The sequence below is a fragment of the Onychostruthus taczanowskii genome, unplaced genomic scaffold (assembly GCF_017590055.1).
Source record: "Onychostruthus taczanowskii isolate IOZ18803 unplaced genomic scaffold, ASM1759005v1 scaffold68, whole genome shotgun sequence".
In the NCBI taxonomy this organism is placed as follows: Eukaryota; Metazoa; Chordata; class Aves; order Passeriformes; family Passeridae; genus Onychostruthus; species Onychostruthus taczanowskii.
In genome coordinates, this window is record NW_024504566.1 from 1,378,767 (window position 1) to 1,399,275 (window position 20,509).

General features: G+C 35.8%; 1 protein-coding gene across 1 annotated transcript in view; it reads left to right on the top strand.

Annotated features, from left to right (window-relative positions):
- The window catches only part of CTTNBP2 (cortactin binding protein 2), a 77,508-nt gene that overhangs the window by 17,015 nt on the left and 39,984 nt on the right, over positions 1–20,509 (top strand). The window contains exons 3-4 of the mRNA XM_041421020.1: positions 11,340–11,564; positions 16,269–17,919. Of these exons, the coding sequence (XP_041276954.1) occupies positions 11,340–11,564; positions 16,269–17,919 (1,876 nt within the window). The remainder of the gene's footprint in view (positions 1–11,339; positions 11,565–16,268; positions 17,920–20,509) is intronic.

Genomic DNA, 20,509 nt, shown 5'->3' on the forward strand with positions numbered 1-20,509 from the left:
GAGGATCACAGAAGGCTCACTTGTTTTAGAATGATGAGATTTTTTTCAGAAATTATGGGTAGCTTACAAGTATTGGAGTTCATAATGATAAAGGCCATTTTTTACATATCTGTTGAGTGTGTGTGAACGAACTGCTTGAGTGAACCTACCTTAGCATTCTGATTAAGAACACGCTTTTGAAGAAACTGTCCCCTTTGTCTCTACCTAACTTTGCTTTGATTTGCCTCACAGACTACTCTTGGACTGTGTCAGCTGAACTGACAGCAACTAGTCCTAAGTAAGACTTGTTTTTTCTTCCAAAAAAGCAGGACCACAGGCACATGGAGTCTTTTTCTTCACTGAGTATTTTTCTTCCCAAAGGGTGGATTGCATTTTTTGCTTAAGCTAGCTTGCTTTCAAGTCCTGAGATGTGCATTGTGGAAGGCTTTTATTGGTAAACTTGTCTTTAAATTTTGACCCACAATGATTAAACACTGAGCAGTATAGTTTTATTTTAATCTCATTGAAAACATGAACTGTTTTGATGATAACTGGCAAAAGTAGGTGTATTTCTATATGACTTTTGTAATTCAGTAAGTATATGTATAGATCAAACCATATTTAAGACACCCTGAGTTTATCATAGTTTATCACAAGAGTATACTGTGTAATTACGTTAGATTGTTGGTGGGTAATTGGGAATGATACTGGAGTTTCTTTGCAAAATGTGTGGCCTTTCATGCTCAGCTGCATTTTCAGTAATGTATAGGCTGTTCCTTGGGGAAAAAAAAAAATTGCAAGGAGAGCTGTAGGTACTTGCAAGCTGTACTTGCCTACTTTGACCTGCCTGCTTGCCAGAGTCCTGTCTAGCTAAAGGGCTTCCTTCAGTTGGCCAAGACAGACTTTTGCCTACTGTAGGCTGAGATTTTGGGTTAAAAAAATTAGATTTATCAGTTAGAGTTTCCATCTCCTTTAAATGTTATTTGTTGTCTTTTGCATCTTGTCGTGGGGTGATACTTGGTTTTGTCTGTACACCGGAAGTTAAACATTTTAAAATAGAGTTATTACCAACACATTAACTGTCAATTGTGTATGAATAAAGTTTTTTATCCTGAACTACTGCACAAAGTCAGCAAGAATTGTACTATGAGACTTAAACTTTGGGGTGAGAAGGTAAGAAATCTGAGAGATATCAGGAAAAATGGAATGAATCCTTGTAATTTAGTTGCTCTCAAATTGACTGATAGGGAGAAAAATTACACGTATATTAAGTTTAATCTGTCAAAGGGAGCTACAAATACTATAAATTGTAGACCCTTACCTGCAGTAATTGTTCTAAGTTGGGAATCTAAAATGTGAATTCGCATTTCTCCTATGCATATGAATCTTGTGAATCCAGAATGGAGTAACAGCACACAGAAGGTGGCTTTGGAGGTTGCTGGCAGCCAGTAAGGCAGCCTGTTTTTTAGGCAGGTGTCTTGGAAAAAAATGGTAACTGTAGAAGGAGGAGCAGAAGATGTTAAACCGTGTGTAACAGAAAGTTATTGTTGTAGACAGTATGATGGCAGTTGTCGGTCTTGGTGGCAGAAGTGAACCATGAAATGGAAGTCAGATAATGCCTTATTTGCATTGTCATTTTTGCATATTGTCATTTCTTTGCATAAAATTAATTTGTAATACATTTTTGGGAGCTAATTATCTGCAGATTGTCCTTGCTCATCTCTGCATATTATGTCTTTGCTTATCTGTTAACTACTTTTGGTTTATTGAATTTAATGATGGTTGTGTATCCATTTTCTCTTCTCTTAAATATAGTTTGTCCTTACCTGTCCAATGTGTCTGGTTATGCTTAGAATTTCTGCTTTCCTAATAAGAGTTTAGTGTACTTTTCTGGATGGGTCAATCAAAAACTAGTATTTCACTACTGCAAGCTGATTTCAAGGAAAGTATGAAATAGGGATAAACTTCAGATTAGTTACTGGATGAAATTATTTTTTATAGTAATTAGTTTGAAGCTGTTTCTACGTCTGCTCATTTCAAGTTTTAGAGTAATGAAGTGTGCTCTTTGAACCTAATTGAAATGGTGTTGTTTATTACAGCCTTAATGTTCAGATTTTGATTGGCCCCTATTTGATCATGGTTAGTTTATATTGTGTTATATTTACTTACATTTATGTTTTGTAGTAGTAATTTTGTAAGTGTACACTTTGTTATGAACGGAATCAAGTCTCACTTTTCCGAAAGATGTTGGGCTTGTGACAGGAGCAATCCCTGGACTAAGTAACTGATGATCTGAGTGATCCTGCTATTTTGACACATATAAAGGCCACTTCTAATATTTATTGACAAAATAAGTTTTCAGTCATGTTAAATCACTTTTTGTGGTAGTTATTTGCTGTTTACCAAAGGGGGACATTAAGCTTTTCCCAAACCATCTTAAATCAGTCCTATACCTGTGCTGCTTCACTGCTCAGGTGAATACCGTTATTCCAGGCTCTCCTGAAGCTGGAGAACACAAGTATGAAACTATGAGGCTTGTTTTCTAGTGTGAAAACTCTGTGGCCTTGCATTGCAAACAGCATTTTCACTCTTCGTTCCAGCAGTGACTGTTAAATTGATCATAGTCTCCTTTTGTTTTTCACATAAGATCTCAATATCTTTATTGTTGGCAGGCATGATCCTGGAAGTATCCTTCCAATTTACCTGGAAGTATTCTGCTGATTTTTTTATTTGGATAATCGTTTTGCTTTTCCCACTTGATTTCTCCTACCCTTGTTTGATCTTTCTGCATTCAACATAAACTAGTGGGTAGAGACAGATGCACACATTAACAACAATAATAAAATATTACATCATGTTAATCTGTTTCTCCATTTCTGTGATCTTTGTGAATTATACAGATGTGACTTATTTGAAATGTTTTATCTGTTTGCCATCATTACCCACGTTGCTGACAATGAGAAATGTAACTGGGTCATCGGTTATCTAGGGAACAGATTTTCCCTATGCCAATAAATGGTAAAGGTAGTTTCACTGACAACAGTGCTCAAGTGCAAAGGAGTACATAACTTTTTTCCTTGTTTTGTGTGTCTCTTCATGTTAGTGTTGCTGAAGAAGAAATGTATAAGGTTTGTTCTTGGTTCTTCCCAAAAAAAATACAGTAATAATCTGTAAAAAATAATTGTGAATAAGACAAGAGATTTGATTGCGGTCCTTTTCAACACCTTTCAAAATACACAGCTTCAATTACCTTTGTTGTGCTTGGGTGTGTATGTTCCCAGGCATTTCTCCCTCCCATTCCATTTTGATGCTGTTCTGACTGGTGGACAGGTCTATGTGCTGCTGTCACAGAGAGAGGCATAGGTTTTAGAAGCTCTGGCAGTGTAGTAAAAATACTTACCACTAGGTCTCTTCCTACAGACAGAGTTCCATTTTTATTAGTAAATGAAAAATTTGAGAATATAGAGCAACAGTGATTATGGTGAATTAGCACTGAGGTAGCAAAGTAAAATTTTAGCTACGTATTGTGGAGATATAAGCTGTTGCATGACAATTTTAAAACTGCTAACTGTAATGCTGTTAAAAGAGTTCCAGCTGAAAAATTGCTTTGAAGTTTTAACAAACAGCATAAAATCCAAAATGTAAAATCCAGTGTTGTTTACTTTAAAATGTGCCTTCCTGTCAATCAAAATAATTTAGTAAAATGTATTTGCTCATTCATCTTCTTCGCTATGGGTAGTATCAATAATTAAATTCTTCTTGGAGGTAATACATATTGCTCTCACAATTTACCTTCCAGTGAATATTAAAAATAATTTGAAAACACTGAAATCTCATAATCTATCTCAAATCTATGATGTGAATAGGAGAGACTACTTCAGTTGAAAGGGGTACGAATAATAATTATCTAGTCCAGCTGCCTGACCCACTTCAGTGCTGGCCAAAAAATAAAGTGTGTTTTCAAGAGCATTGTCCAAATGCCTCTTGAACACTGACAGGCTTGGGGCATTGATGACCTCTACAGGAAGCCTGTTCCATTGTTTAAACACCATCTTAGTAAAGAAATGCTTCCTAATGTCCAGTCTTAGCCTCTCCTAGTGCAACTTCGAACCACTCCTGTGTACCCTCTGACTGGATTTCAGGGAGAGAGAGTAACCCCTCCCTCTCCCCTTCCCATCCTGGGAAAGCTGTATACAGCAATGACGTCACCACTCAGTGTCCTTTTCTCCAGATCTGGTAAGCCCAGAGTCCTTGCCCCCCTCACAGGACATTCACTTGAGCCCTTTCACCAGCTTTGTTGCCCTCCTCTTCACATCCTTCTTAAGCTGTGGAGCCCAGAACTGCACACAGCACTCCCAGTGAGGCTGCTCCAAAGCTGAATAGAGTGGGACAGTCACCCCTTTTGCCCAGCTGGTGCTGATGCTGTGTTTGATCACCCAGGATGGGGTTTGCCCTCTTGGCTGCCGGGCAGCTGACTCACAGCTGACACCTGGCCGACTCACGTTGATCCTGCTGGCAGCCATCCCCCTCAGATCTCTGTCTGCAGGGCTGCTCCTGTCCTCAAGAGAGTCAACAGCATTTCCCAGTTTGGTATCTTCAGCAGCTTTGCTAATGGTGCATTTGACTCCTGCATCCAGATCATTGCTGAATATGTGGAAGAGAGCTGTCCTTAGGACTGAGCCCTGAGGAGTACTGCTAATGACAGTCACCAGCCAGACGCAGCCCTGTTCACTACAAGCCTTCAGCCTTCACCCAATGCACTCTGAACCTACTGATTCCATAGAGTGCTGGAGAACTTGTCCAGAAGGAAGGATACCGTGAGGGACAGTATCAAAAGCCTTACTAAAATCCAGGAAAACTACATCCACTGCCTTCCCTTCATCCGTGAGGTGGTTGACTTTGCACAGAAGGATATGGAACTAGTTTAACAGCCCTTTCCCTTTGTGAAGCCGTGATGACTCTGCCTGATGATGGCATTGTAAATACATAACTTGCATACTTTTTAATTAAAATACGTAAAGCATGGTAATAGTTTAATTGCCATGCGGTAATGTGGGAGGGTATCTTAACTGAGATTTTGATAGCTTGAAAATATAAAGATATCAGTATTCAAACAGAAACACAGATTGATTTAGTAAAAGTTTTAGTGTTGTGTATTTGGTATGTTTTGTTACTGAGCTGAAGAAGCTTTGTTTTCAGCTGCTAAACATGAAGGTTAAAGTGCTCTATTTCGGTTAAGATGAAGTCAGATTTCCTTCAGCACTTCAGAAGAATTTCTGACAGATTTCCATGCAAAGAATTATGAATTGATTTGCATGAATTTCAGCTATAAATTTGAACATGCAAAAAAAGTCTAGATGACAAATGGTTATTTAAAGTAACCAGAGAGCTCAAGTCTCTTCTATCAGCTGACACTCAGTATGAAAATCTGTATTATTTTCAGAAATAAATGTCTGGGCGGTTAGATAATCAGAGTGATATTTCCTGACAAAATATTGGCCTATAATTTTCAAGTGTTTAAACACCAGACAACAAAGCTGTCATAAAATAGGTCTAGTGTAGTCTTTATATGGAATATCTAGATGGCTCTTCTCAATCAAAACCACATGTTGTTTCATGACTTGAACTTTTTCTTCTTCCTCATTTAGAAACTTAGTGCAAGGCTTAAATTTCACCTTTTACATTGTGTGAAGTGAAGAATGTTTTATATTCACTGTGTTGCTTTTTTTCTTATTGGGACTGATCTGTTAGTAACTGATCTTAGCCTTTTAAAATCTGCATCCTCAAAATAGTGAGTTTTCAGTACTCTAAGGGAGAAAATTGATAATGAAGAATTGGAAGCATATGTCTGTCTGTCATGTCTGCCTGTACTCTTCTTTTCATGGAGGTTTTTGTCTAGTAACAGGGAGAAAAAGAAGGAGGTTGTGCTACTTATCAATATTGTGGTAATAATAATTGGTGCCATTGGATGATACTCTCCTTTTATGGAGTTAGACCCCTAAGAAAAGGGTATGGGTATTCACTACATGCATGGGTATTCACTGCATAGATATTCACTGTCACTGTGCTGAAGAAAGGAATTTAGACTGCAGTTAAAATTATAAGGAGATATTGAGCATCATGTGGTCATTGACAGAAATCATGCTGCAAGATACTATTTCATCAGTCACTGATGTTTACATTTCCATTTTAAATTTTTCCTATACAACTTCATATGGAAGTGGCATCTTATGATACTTTGAAAACATTCATTTACATCTGCATTAAAAAAAAAGGCAACTAAAAAAACTAACAAAGCCCCCAAACTCAACTGTGTATGAAAATTGCTAGCATTCTTTAAAGACTTGTTCTTAACTCATCATAGAAAGGCATTATATCCTCCAGTCTGATATTTTACAGGTGTATCTGAAAGTACTACTTTTATTGTGAGTATATACTCATTGATATACTCATTCTCTTTTGCTTAATTGAATAGCTACAAAAAAGTCACTTAAAGAAACTATATAATTTCACTGAAGAAGATTTATAAACATGTTCTCTTTCAGACATCTTCCTCTTTAAAAAAATCAATTACCATTTTAATTTTATTTAAAATGAAGAACTCACCCTCATCTTTAACATAATATATAAAATAAGCTTTTACTGCTCCTCTTCTGTGCTGGTTAGTTTTAGAAAACTTTTTACCACTCCCTCATTCATATGTCAAGAGAAAATATTAATATGAACCTATCAACATCTGTTGAAACAATTATCGTAAATGTAGAAAAGGAAATTAATCAGAACAACAAATGCTCTTGAAAGGAAGGAAATTTTATTTAAGGGTTCTGGGGCAGCTTTAATTCAGTTCCGTTGTTCCCCAGCAGCGTAGGACATGCAGTCCTATTTTTGATGTTTATCATCGGTTGTATGGAAGATTTGGAACTGCTGAGCTCTCTTAACTTGGCAGGTAAATGAAGAGGAAGCTCTGAGATACATAGGGGGGAAAATACTGCATTAACTTTAAAAGCTTTGGGGCTTATATGTTGCTAATTATGAAAACTTATTTTAATGAATGTATGCAACTAATATCAACATAAATTATTAAGGATATAAAACGAATAATGTAGCTTATGTGATTAATTTTTTTGGTTTCATTATTTGGCTTATTTGTCATATACATTAGCTTTATGCTTTTAGCTGTGAGTCCACAGTAATAGGTATACTATTTGAAGACCTCCTTGACCCCTTACATTCATGTTTCAATAACAGGTGGAAAAAGTCTAATTAGACTTCATAATTCTCTGTTTGGTTACTGAAAATAAATTTTTGTTTTCTTCTGAAGTGGAACGCAAGAAACAAATAGTTACAAACCAGTTCTTACACAGGATTTGCAGCTTTATCCACAAGCCATTTTCATTTTGTTCTCTCCCTGTGCACCCCACTACCAATCTTCATTTTCCAGTTGATCAATGGGGTCAGTGACTGTAAAAAGGTCAAGTTAAGAAGTGAAAATTTCCATGAGGTAGCTTGCAGATAGCTTGAGGTAACTTGAAAAAGGTTGGTGCAGGATGAATGAGGCGTCTTGCTGTATGTAGTAGGAGACAGGCTCCCTGAAAGAGTCTTTGAAAGAAGCAGTTTATCGTAACAGCCCGATCCTTCAGATTCTTGTTGGCTACAGACTTAGGAGAGAAAATTTGAGAATAAACCTTCCCCTTGTATTGTATAGCTGCATAATCCCTAGGGATTTTTTAGTACTGATTTTTTATTTTTGAAATGTCCCAGACTTAAAGTTCTGTTTCCCAGGTCATAAAAAGTATTGTCTTGATCCAAAGCAAGACGTAAGACTTGTTCTACCAATATCTGATTTTTTTCCTTCCACTGAGAACTCATTTTTGTCATTTGTTACTTGACAAGATTACCAGCATCTACAAGCTAAAACAAACAAACAAACAAATAAGTAAATACATGACAGCTCCAGAAGAAATCACTAATTATGCAGTAATGTAAGTGTAAAGGCACCTGGAGAGATCATTCAGTCCAGTCTTCTTAAAGCAGGGGTATGGTCAAACATGGATTGAGTTGCAGTTGGATTTATCCAGTCTATCTTGGGAAATCTTCCAATGATAGATGTTACCTGTTTTCCCTGGGAAACATGTTCTGGTGTTCAGCTGCTCGCAGTGAAAATAATTTGTGTCCAACTCAAATTTCCCTCCTTAGATCATGGGACAAGCGACACTTGTCCTGTCAGCCTGTAAACCTCAAGCACCTTTCTCCCTGATTGTCTCTGTTTCACACTGAAAAGTCCTACTTCTACTAAGCTCTTCCTTGAAGAGGAACTGTGTTGTACCTTTTGATCGTTTTTGAAATGATCAAAATTAAAACATTGAAGATCTTTTTCAGATCTGTTTTTTTGGTAGTGCATCCTTGATCTAACATAATGTTGCAGATCATCCATAAAAAACTTTGAAGTTTATTTTTTTTAAATATTGGCTTTATTTTAGTCTCCTTGTTTAATGTTTCAGATCTTGTGAAAAGATTTAAAAGTTCTATGTAAATGTGATGTTCTTACTGACTGAATTAAAAAGCTGTTGTAAGTAAGTTTAATCTTTTGCGCTATTGCTTTAGTGAATTTCATGCATTAACTGTTTAAAGGGATTTTGTCTTTGGTTTTATATATTTTGTTTTGATTTGTTTATGTCTACTGTGACTTGTCATTGGCAGTTACCTCTTGGAGGGTTTACCTCAAATCTTAAGTCATGATTTTGTGTACCACTGCCATAGGCTGAAAAGATATCATTTCCCATGGACATCTTATCATACTTCTAAATACTTCCAATCTCAGTCCTTCCATTTAAAGGTTCATTTCTGAGCAAATGAGTATGTGCAGAAAACTGAAGCTGACAGTTTATAAATTCATATAGCACCTTTCACAATACAGTAGTCCTGATGGCCTCCTATAGCAGGTGCATGTTCTATTTTTAAAAATGTTGTGTTTGAAAATTAATTCACTTAATTATTCACAAATAAATAGTTTGAATGTTATTTTCTCTATATATTGCTGTGCAATTGAAGTTATATATGAGACAGTGCTAATGCTGCTTTAACACAACCACCAAATACACAGACACTTTATTAAAGGAGTATGATTTTAGACTGCATATTCCACAGATAATGACTTTCCTGAAAAACAGATATTGTGATATTGCTACTAACTCTTATGACATGAAATTCAGTAAAGAAAGATAATATAAGAGAAAAAAATTCTAACATTTCTATTTCTCCCATCTGATGTACTTAAGTTATTTGCAAAGGGACAGAAGTATTCTTTAGTGGCTAGAGGAATCCTGTAAAAAAACTCAAGCCTAGTTTGTCCTTCTGTCACTTTGTGCCTAAGTTTTGGGAAAATACTCATCCTCTCCCTTTCTACCAAGTTTTTGCTTTGTCTTTTATTCTAGTACTTTCTTTTTAAATCATATATTTTCATCCCATGAAATCATCCAGTTATTGTATTTTATATTTATAGTCCTTGTATAAAGACACGGAAGCATTTGTTTCAATAGACATTTCATTCACCTTTGAGTTGGAAGCATCTCTAGATGACTTTGCTGTCTGTGGTTTGAGAGTTGCCAGTCTGCTTTCCCCTGTGCTTGAGGTTATGCAGTTATGGCTTCAGCCAGTCTGTCAGCCCAAACCATGTGCTGTTTGAGACCTATTGGTTTTTCCAAAGTGTTTACCTTCTACATTTTCCTATAGCCACTTTAATTCTGGTTTTGATTTTCATTCAGATGGAGCTCATCCCTACTATATAGTTTCATCCTTTTCTTGGTTAATGAATCTGAACCCCGGTCGTCTTGCAATTTTGGCAGGTGCACACTGAGTCTTTCTGCCCTGCTCTATTAATTGCTGCACATGTTAGAAAACATTTCAAAGAATACATTCATATTTCATGCATTTAGTATGTGCCAAGAGGACAGCTGGTCATGGGTCATAGAAAAAAATTGAAAATACTCATCATTTCACTGGTTGGCAATCTCTTTCCATAAAGGCACAGGTTATGCCTTTGCCTCTACGGTCAGTTAATCATCTTGGCTTTTTCTTTGGATTTAACAATGAGGGCTCTTGGTGGTCTTCTTTTTGGACTTACAGCAGACCTGCTACATCTGTTTTTTCCTTTACTTTGATGTCTCACTTTATATAAACTAAGTCACATTTAAGTTGTTGATAATTTATAGATAGATGGTGCATCCCTCTATTTAAATTTTTAACCTGTTTGGATTTATCATCTTGCTTGGCTAATTAGCAATGTAATCCATTCATGGTAAGGCGTTTGGTTTTGATGGTTTCCTTTCCATGAAGATTGAATTCCTAAGGTACATACTGTCCTGTAACTTCATCTTATAAAACCACAAATTACAAACACAGTCCCTCCTCCTACGCCTGTAATATTCCCTTTGGAAGTAGCTTTTTTATATTATAACTTATAAATTAAGGGATTAAAATACTAGAATGATTAGACTAATTGGGGGTTACTTGCAAGGCACTTTATAAAAAATAATTAGATTCTTTATTTTTATCTCTTCAACCAGTCATTACCTGACTTTTAAGCCAAACTAAACTTTAGGTCTGAGTGAACTCTGTCAGCTTTTTCTGAAGCTATATTCCAAAGACCTGGTCTTTTTAATAAAGATTTTCCATTTTTACTATTTTAATGATAAACAAACTAGAAGTATTTCAAGCATCAGAATATGTAGGCACACTTGTTTCTCTTCCAGACAAATTATCATTTATGATGACATTTCAATTTTGTTGACAATATATAGAAAAAAGTTGTGCATTCATTAAGGTATGTAATTTGTACTTAGTCTTTGAGGGGTTTTTCTAACACAGTTCTTACATTCCTCTTTATTTTTTCGTGCCCTGAAATGTGTGTTATCATTCATGAACTTTTCATATGTTGAAATTTTAACTTCAAGCTTTCCAAATGATGTGCTAACCCACTGGGTAAGTGTTCTCCTCTTTTGTATCTCAGAACTGATTTTTGTTTTGTTTTGGTTTGGTTTTTTTTGTTTTTTTTTTTATTATTGTTCAAAACAGAATTTGAATCAAGTTGCAGAGAAATGTTTTTCTCTATTTTTTTATTATTTCTCTTTCTTGACAGTGTTTCTCTGCACTGTGGGTGTTTTTCTGATTTTTTGAGGCATATTTTTTTTCAGAGGTTGTAAATGAATACCTAAAGAAAATATTTTAAAACCTTAAATGACGTATATTGCTTTCCCTGTAGTGTAAATTTCTTCTATGTGTGGATGTACTTCAAAGAATGCATTTTATTTCTCTGGTTTTAGTTTGGTTTTTTTGTTGTTTTTTTTTTTTTTTTTTGTTAGGCCCGGCTCAAAGAGGTTTTTATCCAGGAGCGATATGGAAGATTTAATCTGAGCGACCCATTTCTGGCTCTTCAAAGAGACTTTGAGGCAGGTGCTGCTGATAAAGAAAAGAAGCCAATATGCATGAACCCTCTGTCCATTTTAGAAGCTGTTATGGCTCACTGCAGGAAAATGCAAGAAAGAATGTCAGCTCAGTTGGCTGCTGCTGAAAACAGACAAAAGAAGGTATCCTGCTATTGACTTTTTCCTTTTCCCTCTCCCAATTTGTTCTTTCATGTCACATTTTTAATTTGCATCTTTGTCTTGATTAACATTACAAGTGTTCAAATGTTGCCACTTAATTTTCATATAGGGTGAGGTGCTGGTTTTCTGGTGATATTTTGTATGCACACTTCATTTGTTCTGTGAATTTAGCTCTATTTATGGAAAAAAATTAAATATAACTGGTGCAACTTGATACAGTGGATATATAAGTAGATAGCTCAGTGTGAACTGAGCATCATCACAAGATATTTTTAAACCAATACTGTTGAAGCCTTAAGAACCTATTTTTATTCTAACCTGAATAAAGTAAATAATTTATTTCATTTTTATATTAGGTGGCTCTATTTCATAAAGCAGTAAAAATATTTTATAACCTCTAAAATGACGTTTTTGCATATTTAGAACATTTAGTGTAAAAATAAAATAATTTTGGAACAATTATGTTGCAGAAAAAAGTGCCAGATTGAAGATAAAACAATGTCATTTTGTTAGTGAATGATTGGTGACATGTGTTTCACCAGTATGTAAGCCATACATTTTTTAAACATAGCTAAATATTAATATGTTGGAGAGGGGTTTCTGAGAGGAAAGAGATGAAACAGTCATATAAAGTACTAATCTAAACAAAGTATTTTTGAATAAATTAAAAAAAATGCTCTCTGTGTTTAATTATCTTCACTGCATATAAGATGGATAGAAATGTCTTTTACTGCTGTGATACAGGTTTTTGGTGGCAGTTTTACATTGACTTAAAAACCCCCAAACAACAAACAGTCTAAGACAATTGACATAAAATTGATTTTGGTAATGATTGCTCTTTGGGAAAAAACATGCATGCAGAAGTCCTCGAAGTTGCTGGAAATACATGCTTAAATTAAACCAGCAAATATTTTGTTGTTATTTTAGCTCTGTTGTTTAGTTTAGTTTAAGCATCGTTGCTCTGTTAAGACTTTAGGAAAACAGATTAAAAAAAAAGGATATCACTATGATATGTAAGTCTTCAAACAGTTTAATGTGAAGTGAACTATTATATGTATGTCACACTTGTTTTTGAGAACTCTTAAGTATTAAATTTCTTTCTCATAAGCTTTTTCAGTAAATATAAAAATAGGAAAGGGCAAGCAAGCTTACTTGTTCTGACTGAAAAAGGATATTGGGAGAAACCTTGACACATCTGCCAGGACAGTGGAATTAGTTTATTGTTTCAGTGCATGGCCACAGGTCTCTTTTTGTACCTAAATTCTTCATTTATCTCTGGCTTTTATTATATGGACAGATACATGCACCTAAGATGGGCTCACATATTAAGAATATATCAATATATTAATATGTAAACTCAAATCTTGTCCTTTTTTTTTCTTTTTTTACCAAAGTCTGTATCTGTAGGTCTGTTTGTACAAGAAAGGATGCTTTTGTCTTTTCCTTCCTAGAGGAATACATCAGCTTTTTTAATTTAAATCTTAATTTTAAGGATTTGAAAACAAACTACATGGTGTTGAGCAGCTGTGTACATGACTGTCTACTGAATTACACCTTTGTCATCTAAGCTCCATTAGAAATGCTATTTGTACAAGACACTCTTAAACTCCTTGGAAACAGATGATGTATCTCTCAGACATCTCCATGCATTCACAAACCTTTCATTCAGTGTTTCACCTTCCATCCATGCCACATTTTTTTTGTCTGTTCTTCATCTCAAATCCTTCTATTGAAGAGGGTAATGAAGGTGTTTTGAGGGACTTCAAAAAATGTTCAACAAGGTAGGGTGACGCAGTGTGAGAAAAAAAACAGCCTAGGCAAATGTAACCTAAATACAAGCCAGCTGCTGCCCCTCCCTCCAAGAGTGGTTCCTCCTTCTCTAAATGTGTGATGCCTCTATCTTCGTGTTTGGAATTGGTTCACTGTCCCACTCCAAATAATCAAGTCTGTGTCCAGCTGTGTTTATTTTCTCTGGGTATTACTGAACTTTAAACAGACTCAGAGTGAGCTCTTATTCCGGGGGGGAAACTTGGTATCTGTGAATAAAATCACCTCAAAAGTATTCTATGAATAAAATTTTCATTTGATCACAAGGCATAAAAATATACCAGCATGTAGAAAAATCAAGGAGGTGCACAAAGGACTGTAAGGCTTACCACATACAAACATCTTACTCTCAGATGTCATCTGCTTTGTGTTAAGTCTCCATGCTCTTCCATCTCTTCGAATGCTTTTCTTGGAGCTGCTGTGAAAATTAATTTTGAGTTTTCCTGGGAACACAAAACAGATCAAAATGACAGTTCTTCATTTGTTGAGAGTTTGCAGAGGAGTTAGTATTGGGATGCATGCTCAAAGAAAGGCAAGCGTGGGTTGAAAAAGGCCTGTTGGTGTAATTTATTCTAACCTTGTGCTTAAAGCAGATTATCATCATCAGTACATCTGGTCATCTGTGAATTTGTCTTGCTTAGTCATGAAAATCCCCAGGAATGGCAATACTGCATATTTTCTGCACTGGTGTCCTTGTGAAGAACTTTTTTTCTGAGACTGAGCCTCTCAAAAGGCAACTTTTCTTTTCTGTAACCTGTTATTATGGAGCCCCACTTGCCATTACCAAGATCAATTTTACTCTTGTCATCACTGCAAGGGCCCTTCAAAAGGATGTAGCTGTTAGATTCTCTCTCAGTCTGTTTTTCACTAAATTATGCAAGCCAAGCTCTCACCTCTGAAGGGCTTTGCTGGTTAATTGTTTGTGAGACATGATATTTTTTTCTCAGTATCCTTTTTTACCCCTTTTCAAATCCTTCTTGGACTAATTTTCAGGTGTTTCTATTACTGATATGATACAGTGTAAGCATATAGTACATTTTGCAAAAATCAGATTCTAGTTAGTTTGTAAACTCATAAATAATTGCAGCTAGTTCCAAATCTGTCATCTAAAGGGAAAAATACCATGTAAATATTCAGATGCTTTTCCCTATTTGAGATGATGCTGCCAAAGAGCAACAGGGAGGAAGAGGGAGACAGATGAGACAATGTAAAATGAGAAAATAGTGCTGCTTTTGTATATTGAAATAAAATAGAGGATTTACATTTTTATTAGGGAGCCATCCTTTAGATGCAATGCTTACAAATAAGGTATTATAATAGTACGGTAAGCTGATTTCATGCCAGTTAAATATTAAAATCTGTTTGTAATTATTTGGAAGTAATATAATTTCACAACACTTAATTTATAGAATGAGAAGCTCATCTGAAAACAAAATAGCAGAATAGTAAAGTATAGAAAGTTTGACAAAAAATATTTTCACTATAATATTTATACATCTCCAAGCTTTAGAAATTGTATACATTTCTCACTATCTTTGTACCTATTTTAACAAAGAAAAGAAATGGCTGGATGCTCCTCTTGTTTTGAAATTCAAGTGAACCATGCAAATGCTATATCCTTTGAAAACACAGTGAAATAATTGAGGAAAATAAGGGGTTTTTTTCACTTGTAAACTATGCTTGGACCATTCCTAAGTACAGTGTCATTATGATATTTTGTTAATTTAATTTGCAGCTGTATTTCCTTTAACAGAACTGAAGAGATATTACTGCTGATGCAGTTTGTTTAGCAAGGACTGATAATACCATACCTTATTTTTCATATGTTTAGCACTGGGGCTTTGGGCAGCCTGGTCTAGCGGAGGGTGTGCCTGCCTGTGGCAGAGTGATTGGAACTTCAAGGTCCCCTTCCAATCTAAACCATTCTATAAGTCTGTGATACCATTTCTAAGAAAGGGTGGGTGTTGTTTTGTCAAAAGCATTGTGCAGAATGTCAATCTGGTATTAAGCTCTAAAACCCTAGTGTGCAGCCCCTGTGCTGCTAAACAGGTTTTGAAGTATTTGAAACCAAGATGATGTTTAAAATGTAGGCATCATTTCCCACAGTGATTTCTTCCTCATAGGTGTTTTATAAAATGGTGTATTATCATATTCTTGCAGTGCTTTTCTAGAAGAGGTTCTGTGAATAAAAGCGTAAGCAGTAGGCAAAATGAATTAGAGTCAATGGCTATATGAATAAAGGGAGAATTATTTTTATCTGTTATCTGCATTTTAGAAATAGTAGCTTATACATCACTGATGTCAATGAGAATTTTTACTATTAGTAAGTACAGGGAAATATTTCTGCCTGTGCCAAAAAGTTGTCTTATTTATAAATGTTAAAACCTGATACAGCATACCAGTTATATTCATGATGGACTTAATCTCCTTTCAGGTGGAGGAAGAGATAAAACCTAACCCTGTCATTTCTGTCCTCAAAGATTTTTTGCAAAGCTCATCTCTTACTTGTGTTTGGTTCCTTTACTGAGATGACTTTATGTTATGTCTTATGTCAAATTTTTGGAGAACAGGTAGCTCCATCACTCAGGAATCACAAACATTTAACCACTTTGGAGAGTCTCTCTCTTGTCAACGAAGGAAATTTAAAGAGTTTACTCAGTTTCTAAACAGCTCTACCGAGATGGCTCTCTCTTTCTTTTGCTTGTGTAAGATTATATGCACTTATGTTAGATATCACAAATCACCCTCCTGGGTTCATTTTAGTGATACTCTCAAAGATTAAAATATCAGTGTCAGGTTAATACTAGGTTATTATGAAATGAGAATTGTTAGTGAGAATTATTTTCTGTCTTCTTACAGTTGGAAATGGAAAAATGTCAGTTACAGAATCTTGAGCTGGAGCACAAAAAGCTATCTGCTCGCCTTGAAGAAGAACGTGGAAAGAATAAACATGTAGTATTGATGCTAGTGAAAGAGTGTAAGCAGTTGTCTGGCAGAATTGTAGAAGAAGCCCAGAAACTGGAAGAAGTTATGTCAAAATTTGAAGAGGAAAAGAAAAAGGCTACTGAATTGGAGGAGTTTCTTGCAGCTGAGAAACAAAGGAGTACACAAATGGAAGCTCAAATGGAAAAGCAGCTGTCTGAGTTTGACACAGAGAGAGAGCAGTTGCGTGCCAAACTTCACAAAGAGGAAACACACACCAGTGACCTCAGAGAAGAAAGAGATAAAATGATCAAAATGATTGAGCAATTAAAAAAGGAGAATGAAAGTAAAGCTAATCTTTCTCAGAAGAATAGCGATAGGAGTCTTGTTTCTATTTCGGTTGAAACAGAAGAGCCAAGTTCAAGAACTGTTGCTTGTCAAACAGAGACTGTAATGATGGACAGTAGCATAGAAAATGCTAAGAAGTTGCCTTTGACTGTCTCTGTAAAGCCTTCTACAGTGAGCTCACTAGTGTCTGGCAATACAAAAATGAATGTGTGTACCAATGCAGCATTTGTGAAGCCTGTCATTGATAGGCAATCTTCATCTAGTGAACTTGTCCCTCCCACAACTCCTGTTCTTGCACAGAATCAAAACAGAATTGAAGAAAATGGACCAAGTACAGGCTCATCCCCTGATTTATCAAGTAGCACTTCCCCTTTTTCAAATAGTAATTCCCTTTGCACCCCTACCACACCAACTGCCACAGCTCAGAATTCCTCACTCTCTTCATCTATACACACTTTGCATTCACCATCTGCCAACACTACTGGCCATCCAGGCCTAAATCCACGAGTCCAAGCAGCTAGATTTAGGTTTCAGGCAAATACAAATGATCAAGACCAAAATGGAAACACAACCCAAAGCCCTCCCTCAAGGGATGTATCCCCTACTAGTCGTGACAACCTTGTTGCCAAACAGGCAGCTCGGAATACTGTTACCCAAGCTCTTTCAAGATTTACAAGCCCTCAGAGTAGCGCTCAGTCGCGGCCAGGGACCTCGCATTCAGTGGAAGTTGGCACTTACACCCCAGTTGGTAAAATTACTTTAAAAACTCCAAGTGTATCAAGAATTGACAGAGGAAACCCTCCACCTATTCCTCCTAAAAAACCAGGGCTTTCACAAGCTCCTTCTCCACCACACCCACAGCTTAAAGTTTTAATGGATAGTAATCGATCCCCAAATACAAGTGCAAAAACTGACAACAAAACCATGACCTCACCTCTTTCAAGTTCACCACAAGGAATCAGGGTAATAAATGAGGAAATTATTTCTAAGTCCTCACCTCAGCTGCCACCAAAACCTGCTATAGATTTATCTGTGGCACCTGCAGGCTGTGCCATACCAGCCATAGCCTCATCTCAGGTGGGTGCCTGGCCTTCCCACTTTCCTGGACTGAACCAACCTGCATGTTCAGAAAATTCCTTTGTCATTCCCACCACCATTGCCTGTAGCTCCTCCATAAACCCTGTTAGTGCTTCATCCTGTAGACCATGTGATTCAGACAGCCTCCTGGTAACAGCATCAGGTAAAGGGATTGATATGCTACAAACTGTCTCCCTCAAAAACAATGTTTTGGTTTTCTTATATGTCTTGTTTGCTTTATTTATTTTGTAACTTTATCTTTCTTACTTTCTAAAAGCTAGAATTTTAATTTTAAATTTTTTTCCACATTCCAGGGATATGGGAATTCTTTCGCTGATTTAGTAATGTTGTAAATAAGGTTGCTTCCTCAAGGAAGTCTTCATACGGAAGGCTTTTTTTAAAGAGGACTAATGTTTAAAGTAAGTGAGCTGCAGATTAGAGTATATTAAACAAATTCCTTTAATTTTTTTTTAAATTTGTTTTTTGGTTAATGCTAGTATTTTGGACTTCAAAATGCTTTCTCAGTCCGAAATGATGTTTTGAATATGACCTCTTCAGGGGACCTTCCATGGACTATGTATCTCAATTTTGTGTGAATCTTTTAAAGAATAGGGGATAGCTGGAGCTGTGGTATTCTGCTATGGCAGCAGATGGTTGCACATTAAGACATGTAATTGCCTGTATAACAGCGCAGTTTCCTATTTATCATTACATGCCTATAGAATATGTTTCATTTTTATTTCTGTTTTTCTATAGTTCTTTTTTTGGTTGTAGGCTTTGATAATGCTCATGCATGGCATGTCACAGGTTTACTTCAACAGGTACAGACACAAGTTTGCTGTTGGAAAGTTAAAATCTAACTGTTGATTATCTTAAGTCTGGAGTCAATGTGTGTATCTGCTACTCATTTTGCATTTTGGTGGGGACTTACTGGTGTGTCTAATGTGCCACCAGCTTCAGGGAATCTTCTTGATGGCATTAAAGTGAATAAAGACAATACTGATCTATGTCTCAGTGAAATGTAGATCTCCTATAAAGCTTTTTACCAACATATTTCCCTGCTGGGATCAGTAGCACTAGAACATTAGGTATAAGCTCCTCTTTAGCTGACTTGCAGTGCGGTGAAAAAAAAAAAGAACACTCAGTTATGGAACACTTTAGACCTTCATCAGCATTGAAGAATGTTTGAATTGTCTCAAACTTTCAACAGCTAGTTCAGTTATGGTACTGCAGTCCCTCATAACTCTAGTTCCTGCATCATCATCTGTAGGGCATAAAAGCCCTACGCAGCTGATCTGCTTCCAACACATAACCAACCACTTTCTCTTGGTAGCTGCACCACTAGCTAATAAGGGAGTTGAACTCAAGCACCAGTCCTGGGGAAGCCACTCCAGTAACAGTGTGTGGCAAAATTGTGTGAGGAGATTCCAAGTTTCCTGTGATTAAGCAATATATATTGTCATTCCACTTCACTGAAGACTTTCTACATGTATCAGGAGTAACCTAGTAATCCTTTTAACATTTGGTTGTCACACTATACTGTCAGAATCCTCTCTCCTTTCTGAACTGTGCCATAAAAGTATGAACTCAGAAATCTTATCCTTCTGTTTGTCTTCTGCTCCTCAAAGTCAACAACATTGGGATTTGATGACTGTCTATTAATTTGCTGTTTTTCATATGGATGTCCTGAATTTTCATCTTAAATTCATGTTCCAAGATGAGTCAGATTGCCACGTCAGGTGGATTATTAGTCTTCGAGTATTTCAAATATTTTTCAAACTTAATTTGCCTTCAAGTGCTACTAGGCTCCATAAAAATTTTAAAATTCTTAAAAAAAAAAATCCAAGATTTTATGAACATAGAACAAATTACTGGAAAAGTCAGCTTCCAATTGAGTAGTTTTTGTAAGCAAGAGATTGTCTTCCACAAATCCTATCAGCATGAATTAGGTGTATGTAACATTTAGTATTAGGTTATTTATCCAATAATTGGTAATCACTTTAGGTAGTTATTGATTATTCTTTAGAAGAATAAATCTCATACCTTAAAAATTAAATTACCAGTGCTTTTCTTCATAATTTCATGTATTGTTTTGCTTTAATTCATGCTTTGAGGTATTAACTTTTTTCTAAGGAGAACAGTCATTCTTTTCAATCAGACTCTGCCCCAAATACTTAATTTGCGTTTCTTATGAAATGTGTGACCATTCTCAGAGAAAATTCTCAAAGAGAGGACTTTTTTGTCAAAAATTGTTAGATTTCTTTAATTTTTAAGATTGCTTTTTTTCTCTAACTCCCTTCACTTTTTTTGAGGAGGCATGGAAATACTTGTTGATTTAATTCCATTGTAAACCTTGCTCTGAACATTTCATCGTAGTACTTTGTAAGTGACACTATTCTTCAGGAATATTTGCAATTGCAGATAGGAAACATGATCCAAAGTTCGCTAAGAAAGATTGCTTAAACTCTACTTAGCTGTATGCTATTTTATTTTATTTTATTAATATAGAGATGTTATTTTAGTATCTCCTTTACTGGCAACGTAACAGCTCAAAGAACCTTAATAACTTTACCTGTAATATTCACTAAATATTCAGGAGGTTATTTGAGTTCTGCCCAAAATAATGCTTATATTTAATTGCACTTATTCTTCAATCTCATTTTCTTTATGTTTTTAAGGGAATTTAATCTATTTTGGCCAAGTGTTCTAGCAAACTGCATAACTAACTAAATTTAGAGCAATGGATATTATGC